This window comes from Verticillium nonalfalfae, assembly GCF_003724135.2.
Source record: "Verticillium nonalfalfae strain VnAa140/NRRL 66861 chromosome Unknown scaffold_62, whole genome shotgun sequence".
Classification (NCBI taxonomy): Eukaryota; Fungi; Ascomycota; class Sordariomycetes; order Glomerellales; family Plectosphaerellaceae; genus Verticillium; species Verticillium nonalfalfae.
The window spans coordinates 96,167-105,182 of NW_021167287.1; the positions used below are offsets into that span (position 1 = coordinate 96,167).

The 9,016-nt window shown below is 56.2% G+C and overlaps 3 protein-coding genes across 3 annotated transcripts; 1 reads left to right on the forward strand and 2 right to left on the reverse strand.

The window, feature by feature from the left end:
- Positions 1 to 1,004: 1,004 nt before the first annotated feature.
- On the forward strand, positions 1,005 to 2,956 carry GTF2H1 (General transcription factor IIH subunit 1; the record flags this gene model as incomplete). The annotated part of the gene is made up of 2 exons (XM_028641764.1): positions 1,005 to 1,057; positions 1,108 to 2,956. 2 exons carry the CDS (start codon positions 1,005 to 1,007, stop codon positions 2,954 to 2,956), a joined length of 1,902 nt encoding a protein of 633 aa, XP_028494333.1.
- A 350-nt stretch (positions 2,957 to 3,306) lies between these two features.
- Positions 3,307 to 6,498, reverse strand: D7B24_007659 (uncharacterized protein; the record flags this gene model as incomplete). The annotated part of the gene is made up of 1 exon (XM_028641765.1): positions 3,307 to 6,498. The coding sequence occupies one exon, from the start codon at positions 6,496 to 6,498 to the stop codon at positions 3,307 to 3,309; it is 3,192 nt and encodes a 1,063-aa protein (XP_028494334.1).
- A 318-nt stretch (positions 6,499 to 6,816) lies between these two features.
- CIAO1 (cytosolic iron-sulfur protein assembly) lies at positions 6,817 to 8,169 on the reverse strand (the record flags this gene model as incomplete). Its single annotated transcript, XM_028641766.1, has 1 exon — positions 6,817 to 8,169. The coding sequence occupies one exon, from the start codon at positions 8,167 to 8,169 to the stop codon at positions 6,817 to 6,819; it is 1,353 nt and encodes a 450-aa protein (XP_028494335.1).
- Between the last annotated feature and the right edge of the window lie 847 nt (positions 8,170 to 9,016).

Sequence of the window (9,016 nt, forward strand, 5' to 3'; positions counted from 1 at the left end):
ATGAGCTTCAGCTTGGGCCTTTCTCGCTCTCTTTTTCGTCCTGTGCTCTGCCCTGACTGTTCCTGATGATCTGGTGTGTAGTCTTGCTGTGCTATTCTTACAATCTCTGGCGTGGCCCCGGAGACGCCATGTGAGCTGCCGCATCTTGTGTTGTGTTTCCAGATGAAAATCATCCGCGTCGCACCCATGAAGTGAGCACTGTGACGTCCCTTGTTCTTCACGGAGGCATGACCACTCGGTATTTGACCGACGCAAATCAGAGGTAGGATTCGTTCATATTAGGTACGCAGTTTGATTCGAAGCCTGCTGGGGCTGGCGCACAGTCTGCCTCCTATTGCTCTGCACGGTTCTCCCGCCCACTGAACTCTCGGCGTTGGCTGGTAGACCCCGACTGCCCCGTAAAACACAGATCCCCATCCCTCGCCTGCCGAAAAATGTGTGGCAGCTCTGTGTGGCTGGTGCCAAAGCCACTACGAGCTGCCGTCTCGTCATCACGCAGAAGCTCACTGGTGGTCGTCACAACCACCTTGTCCACCAACGAGTGACAAGCCTCGAGTGTCGACCGAATGGATGCCTAGGCAGCTCACCCAACTTGCCTCGCTCATGACTAGTAGTCTACGTCCATAAAGCCTCGAGAGAGACTGCCACACACACTGCCGTTTCTTGGGCGTTGCGAGTTCTTCTCTCTCTTGGGTCCTGCCTCGCACCGTCGTGCAGATTCATCCGCCATCCGCTGGGGAGGAAAGCGTAGGCAGGCCAGGCCGTCTCCATTTGCAACACCCCAGCAACTGAGGCACACGATCCGTTCCACCTGCCATGCTCATGACTAGAGTCGGGTCATGAGCTCTGGAATCCTCGATACCACAAATTCCACTGCTCTACCACAACCTACCTTAGTCCAGCAAGTAAGGAATCATGGCCGTGCCTTCTGGTCGGGCAGCCTTCAAGAAGAAGGATGGCGTCTTGACTCTGTCTGCTGATCAGATGCACGTCACCTGGACACCATGGCCCGGCAACGGCACACCCACCGTGTCTCTGCCTCTCCCCAACATCTCAAGTAAGTGACATGTGGTGGGCAAATGCCATCACGGCCTGCTGTGCCTCCAGGCTGGCTGCCCACTTCACCGCTGACACGTTGACAGACTTGCAACAGACCCCAGATACCGCGGCTAAAGTCATGCTGCGGATCATAGAAAAGGCACCAGATGCGACTGAACAGACACCGTACTCATTCCACTTTACGTCTCCGGATGCGCGCGCCGAGGCCAACGCCGTGAAAGATGTCCTGTCCAAATTACTACAGGACCTGCGATCAGGCGACCCAAACCTGCCGAAGCCGGCATCGTCCACGGGCACACCCAACGCCAATGGCGAGGGCAACGGCGGCGTCTCTGCCTCCATGGCCTTTGCGAGCTCGGTCAACTCAAAGCCAGCCCCGCCACGCTGGTTCGACGACGGCCAGCTCAAGAGCGACATTGAACTTCAACAGTCTCTGATGAAGGCGGACCGCAATCTCTACCAGACATATGTTGATGCCCGCGCCACCAAGCCAGATTCTATCTCTGATGCGGCTTTCAACTCCCAATTCTGGTCCACACGCACAAACCTTCTGCGAGCCCACGCTATCGAGATGAACCAGAAGAGGGGCTCCTACAACGTCTTGTCAACCATCAAGCCACGGACAGAGGGTGAGGAGCTCAAGCTGAATATCAGCGTCGAGCAGGTGCAGCTCATTTTCAGCCAGCACCCACTCATCAAGCGTCTCTACAATGAAAACGTGCCCAAGATCACCGAGGCCGAGTTCTGGTCACGCTTCTTCCTCAGCAAGCTGTCACGAACCCTGAGGGGCGACAAGGTGCAAGACGAGAAAAAGGAGGGCATCGTCCGAGACCCCCTTTTTGACAACCATGATGAGAGCGAAAACACACTGGGCTTTCAAAGCAGGATCATGGCACAAAGCGTGCCGAACATCATCAACGTCGAAGCCAATGAAGAGAACCAAGGTGGTTTTCGAAGCGGCAACCAGGCCGACTTTGAGATGCGGCCCAGGAAGAACGTTCTCATCGTCAAGACGCTCAACAGTTTGAGCGAAAAGATCATGGCAAACGTCGCCCCGTCCGACATTGAGGCAGAGCAGACGAACGGGGACGAAGATGCCACTTTCGGCCAGCTGGCGCTACGAGACTTGCAAGGCGATGTCGAGGAACAGCGCGTGATTCTCAACGTCAAGGAGCAAAGCCGCTTCTTCTCCAAGCACGAGGACACGCAATCTGCGAATTCTCGGATCTTCTCCAGGCAGGTTGCCGGTAACGTCTTGTCCAGCGTCCGTCGCGAGTTGCGTCTCATGGTGACGGACAACTCTGGCGCACTAGACCTGCACGCTGGCATCAGCGTTGATGACCAAAGTGACAGCGACGAAGAAACAAGGAAGCCCCCGCGCGTCGGTTCCCGAGCAACGAGAAAGCTGGCCGAGGACGATGTCATGGCCGGCGTCAAACGGCGGCGCATGGAAAAGTACGGCACCGGCTCAGACGCCACTGACCTGATGGGACTGCAGCCTGAGCTAGCTGAGCGCTGCCAGTTGACGCATGCTACGACGGTGGAATTCCTACACCAGTTCTGGACAGCTTTCCTCTCCGGCGACCCAGACCGAGCCGCAGAGCTGCAGTATTTGGTCGAGTCACTAAAGCGGTCCGAAGAACGCATCCATGCCGTGGCGGGCGACGCCGAGAAGGCCAGGAAAGCACTCATCGAAGCCAAGACGGCGGAGATTCAGGCGAAGTACCAGAGGACGCGCATCAAAGACAAGAGCTGGCACCCTAAACATGTCAAGGGCGGCCAGAAGGCTGTCTTCCAGATGATGCAGCCCATTACTGATGCCCTGAAGAAGGCACAGGCTGACTACCAGCGTGCTCTGGCTGCAGAAGGTGTACAGGCCACGACCGAAAACCAATAGATTGGCTGGTCAGGGCACAGCAGGGCCGCTTGTTCGCGCATTTTGTACCATGGAAATACCATCCGGAGTTTATAGAGGCGATGCACAGGGAGATCATAGGAAGTCAGCCTGTGCTTTTAATCGAGAGCCAGGCCTCTTGTGTAAGGGATAAATTCTATAAATTTCATTATTCAAAACACCAGGATTGAGCCACATGTCTTTCAGGGCTCAGCAGCGTTGCAGTAGTTGACTAACTCATCCCCTTCTATTTGGCTTCCATCAATCGACAATGTGGTGGTACAGGGACGTACAGAAGCGTAATCGTACAAAATGCAAAAGCCTATCGATACAGCCACCGCCCAGTTTGCTGCCTATGCAGGCACAGCTGGCCGCACGCGGGCATCCTCTGCGTCGGTCGGGGTCGGCATAATACCAAAGCCCATTGTCCTAGGCTTGCGGTTGCGACTCCGCTGGTCGCCGTACTTTTGATCAAACTTCCTGATGGACTTGAGGCTGTCCATATCCTCACTGATGCTGGCAGCAATCTCCCCGGACGCCTTGTCAAAGTGGCGCTTGAGCAGCGTTCTTCGCTCAGGGTAAACATACGGCTCTGAGCCCGTATACAAGGCAGCCTGCTCGAGCTCTTCCTGCACAGCAGTCATGGCGGCAGCGACAGTCAGGTTCTTCAGATCGGAGCCAGAGTAGAGGACAGTGCGACGGGCGATGTCTTCAATGGACACCGAGGCATCGAGCTGCTCGCCCTTGAGCAGAATACGCAGGATAGATTCGCGGTCTTCTTGGAGGGGTAGATCAACCAGGATCTTGCGGGGCAGACGCCGGAGCACGGCATCGTCGAGATCGAAGGGCCGGTTGGTCGCGACCATGATGAACGCTTTCGTGTCGCTCATGCCATCCCACTCCCTGAGGAACTGGTTGATCGTCTCGCGATGCGAGGGTCGCGACCTTGACTGCCCGCGGGCAGCGAAGAGCGCGTCGGCTTCGTCGATGAAGATGACAAGGGGACTCAGCTTTTTGGCAAGGGAGAAGAGAGCGCGGACATTCTTCTCGCTCTGGCCGACGTACATATCGTTGATGCTGGCGCCGCTGACCTCGAGCATGCTGGCACCACTTTCCTTGGCGACAGCCTTGGCCAGCAGAGTCTTGCCCGTGCCTGGCGGACCGTACAAGAGACAGCCGGGAAGCCTGTCGTTGGCAAGAACGCCATAAGCGAAGGCCTCGGGCCGGACGAGGGAGAGCGAGGTGAGGAGTTTGAGGGCAGATATGGTGGCCGGTGGTGCGTGAACGTCGGCGAAGGTGGTCCGGATCTCTTTCACGTCGACAAGGCCCGTCAAAAGCTTCTTCTCAAACTCGTTATACTTGTGGCCGCCCACCTGGACACGCTCGGGCTCTGCCTTTTGCTGGGTTGTTGTTCGTGACGAAGAAAAGTTCTCCTTTTCCTCGTCCGCTTTGTTACTGGCATGGACAATGTTGGCGCTATGTGACCCAATGACGTCCAAAAGAATCTGTAGCGCTGCCTTGGTATTGGGTTTGTTGAGCTTCAAGCCGTGGAACAGCCGAGCGATATGATACACGTCCGGCCCGGAAAGTACTGAGGTGGTGAAGCTGGAAGGAAAGGCTGACAGATCGATGTCAATGCCGTCCGGGGTTTGGCTTAGTCTCTGTGCTGAGTTGAGGCTGGAAAGTAAGGTAGAGAATTGTTCGCTTTCGGACTCGAAGTCGCCGTTCATCGATCGCGACACTGCTAAAATGTTTCGCAGATTCTCCTGCACAAAGTCCATTGCTTCACGGCGCTCCTTCTTAGCTTGCCAGTCCGGAATCCGCTGGTGCTGTAGAGGGAACGTGATGAGACATTCTTCGGCAGCGATCTCCCCCAGCGTAGACACGTACTGCTCCGAAGGGTCCTCGTTTGCTGACGTGCCCACGAGGGCAACGCGCTTTCCGTCGCGCCACAACCCGTCCACGATACTGCGGAGTCGTCCTAGGAGCAGGGCGCCCTCGAGTGTCATAGTAAGCTCAACATAGTTGTCCACATGAATAATGAGTGGCTGTTGAGCCTCGGACGACTTGGCGATGGCTGCTTGGACCATATGATCCAACGCAGCGTTGATCTTGAGATTTTCCCATCGATCGACGGAGGGCAGCACATAATCTCTGGCGCCTTCCTTGATTTTTTGGAGCTCTTCCTCGAGGGGACTCTTGTAAGCGCTGCCAGAGCCGTGTTGACGGATGTTCACCCACGCAGCCTCAATGTCCCCTGACATTTCATCGTCCGCAGAGACAGTCGAAGTTTCTGCTCCCTTTGCCAGTCTGCCATTCATCTCGGCTGTCCTATACGCAAGCATTGACATGGAGCCTTTATAATAGGCAGAGTCCTGGCCAAGATATCCCCCGACCAGCACAGCCAGGTCCTGAGCGTCGATTCGAATGACGTTGGCGTCGACCTGTGCCGCAATACGCTTGAGGAGCCTCTGTGAGGGGTACGTGCCGTTGTAGTCTGGTATGTTAACCACCACCAGCGGTCTCTTCAACTCCCGACGCACCCAGTTTTCGTCGGGTCGTAGGTGTAGCTCGGCGCGTATAGCCGAAGCCAATTCTCCTAGGAGTTTGTTGTTATATATCCGAGATCCGTGCTCTTCAAGGCTTGAGGGGAGTTTTTCGGTGACCAGCGGAGGTTCGTTTTCGGCACTTGCCTCCTCTTGGTTGCTGATGCGTTGGATATGGTCATCGATACGCGCTCGCAAGAAGTCATCATCACTGGCAACCTTTTTGCGCTTGTCCTTGGAGAGAAGCTTGTGTCGTGGAATGTCAACCTTCCTCTCGGGTGACAGAATGATCGAGACGATATCTGACGTTGATTTGGCCTCCAGAAAGGCGATCGAGAGATCTTTTGGAAATTCGGACTCGGAGGATGGTCGCGTGAATGCAGGTGACCACATGTCTCCCAGGCATTGATCCAGCCATTGTGCCGTCTCGCCGAGGACTCCAATACGCCTGGAGACAGCCTCGAGGTCGTTACCAGACAGCAGCCTAGCCTGAGCAGTGCGTAGGACGCTCTCGTCAAACGAGGCCTGGTCGAGAACCACCTCCAGATCATGCCACAGCCAGTCGTGCCATTGGGCACCCACATAGCCTCTATGCCAGATCGGATCCGCAGCAAGAATACGCAAGCGTTCTGCGGGGTCGAAGACGGATATGTTGGTATCGAGGAAGCTTTGGGGCAGCTTGATGGGAGGGAAGTCATCAACAACCCTGGCCCGATGTGGACGCTGTCGGCCAGAGGAAAAAACACTGCCGCGCAGACGACGAATCGGTGATTCGACAAGAGATTCCGTCACGGCATTGTTCTGTTTGCGACTGGTGCTGGGCTGATCTCCGTCTGGCTTGCCTGGTTGGCGTCCATTGTCAGCGGCTGGAGGGTTTTCGGGGGTATCGGCGCGGAATCGATGAGAAGTCTGGAAGCAACGGCGTGTGGACACTGCAGACAGGGTCGCGCGGGCTGCCACCGACGACGAGGAGAGGGCGCGAGGCCCTTTGGCATGCATTCGGAGAATATCGAGGGTCTTGCGACCGCTCCGTGCCGTGTTTACTCAAGATGGTCATCGAACGAAGATTTGCGATGACGGCCCAGTTCACGTTGTTCGCGACGGCACAATTTCGGTAAACCTCTCACCGAATCTGACCGAGCGTCCAGATGCCTAGCTCCTTACGAATTGAGTAGGCCTACAGAGAGAGAAGGAGAGAGAGACGTTGATATGAAAGAAGTCAGTCCGATCAACTTTCTATTCTCTAATCAGCTGTCGGAATGAACATTTCGATTACCCTTTGGGCCATATGGCTGGTATATGCTACTTTGAGGCGCCTTAGAGGGAACCACCACACTTTGACACAGCGACCTGCCAAGGCCTCACCAATCCTTCATCGCCCGTAGTGACAAGCATCTCCTCCTCTCCCTTCCTCTCAGTTCCCGCATCATACCTACGGCACCAAGTGATGTGGTTCACCTCGTATGGTCCATGGGCATTTGGGACTGTGGTCAATAGCCGCCACCTATTGCCCACTTCCGCCTTCTCATCCTCCCCAAACACAGCTATAACACCATCGCTGCCAGTGCTAGCAATGAGGCCTGTTGATGCACTCCATGTGGCTGAATAGATATCTCTCGTGTGCACTGTTGGAAGCACTTCAGAACAGTACCAATCCTCACGCAAGGACTGGCGCATGGTGTTTGGGATGCCGCCGAGGCCGCCTCGGAAGGTACCGTCGCTTGGAGCAGTCGTTGACTCATTTGTTGTCGCGGCCTCGTCTTCTTCCTGCCTCAAAGTCCAAACTCGTATGGTTTTATCCGCAGAGTATGTCAGCAGCCTAGGAAAGGCACCATCCGTCCTCGGCCTCGACTCCCACTGCACGCCCCATACGGTGCCCTCGTGGCCTTCGAGCACGGCGACGCACACCCACTCGCCATCCCCATCCTCGCGCCAGATGCGGACTGTGTTATCGTAGCTCGCGCTCGCGAGAACATCAGAGCTATAGACACCGCTGCGGTTGTTGCGATTCGGCACATCGGGACACCAGGCCAAAGCCTTCATGTCGCCTTCGTGCTCGTTCAGCACAGCGACCGTCTCCCACTCATCATCGCCCTCGGTAGCACCAACATCTTCCCATATCCATACCGTCTGGTCACGACTGCATGTGGCCAGGTAGGCACCGGATGGTGCAAACACAGCAGACTTGATCTCCGAGTCGTGGCCCTCGAGAACGAGCGTAAACTCCCAATCCTTGGCGTCCGTAGAATCGACGTCCGAGTCAGCGTCGGCACGGGAAGGGCGGGATACAGCCTTCACCTCCGTCTCGCGCGAGGCGCCTGCTTCTTGCTCGGATAAGGGAAGATCACCGTCCCAGCGCCACACGCCAGCAGTGGAATCAAAGCTGCCCGTGACGAGGCACAGTTGGTGCGGGGGCAGGTTGGGCTTCCACGAGACGGATCGGACAGATCGTGTATGGCCGCCGGTCAAGGTGCTGTGTGAGGCGAGAGAAGCGAGAGAAAAGATGGTGACGGATTTGCCATGTGCAGTAGCCAGGAGGGGCAGCGTAGGGTGAGGTGTCGATGACCAGGCGCGTTCGAAGAGGTCAGGCTTCAGAGGGGGCAGGCTCGTGATCTTGACCTCGGGTGTCGAAGCAGGTCCTCCTGGGGGCACTTCGGCAGCAGACGGCATTTCGAGTCTCAGGGGCGCCAACAAGGCAGTCAAACGGGCGTGAGGCGTGGATTGCACCCAGACCGGTGACTGCAAGAAAGTGCTTTCCGTTGTCGGCCAGAGAGGATGATGGAGGGGCAATGACACCAATTGGGAGTATTAATTTGCAATCCATCGCTGCCCCGCCATAGTAGACACACGATAAGAGCACATGGGAGGATGATGTAATCATGCGATAAGACGCACCCCGAAAGACTTACCTAAGCCCATTTCCATCCCGCGCCGTCTCGTATCGTCTTCATCTTCTTCATCGTCTTTCACTTCACAAGGGCGACAGATACGAGCCAGGGCCCCAGCCTGCATGAAGTCCATCCTGCGAAAAAGTGCGCGACATACGCCTTTTTGGTCGAAATCATGCGATTTCACATTGTTTTTCTTGCCATGCTGCTCTCTAGCTCTTGGGCGGGTCGACTCCGCGGGCTGCGCCATCTCGCGTTCCCTTTGGCCCTTTGGTTCCTCAGGTCTGGCCAACGGGCGGCAATCGGAGAATAAGGTACTGCACCAATCCTGTACGATGCAGCTCCTCAATTTCTGTCATTTTCTGTGCTTCGCCTTACGATGTAACCACCCCTCGAGTCGTTAGCTAGCCGGTGCATGCCCTGCCTCCGCCTCCCTTACCTGCCACCGGCCCTTCGGAATGTCGGGCGGCAGAGGGAAAAGCAAGCGCGGGTGTCACATTTGCTTGCTTTGTCTGGGGAAATCGCGTGCAGTAGCCAAACACGCCAGCTACGTATGCTGAGCGGAGAAAAGAAAAGAAAACAGCGTGCAGCACTTCGTGGCTGACTCGAAAACCTCGCCAGTCACATCT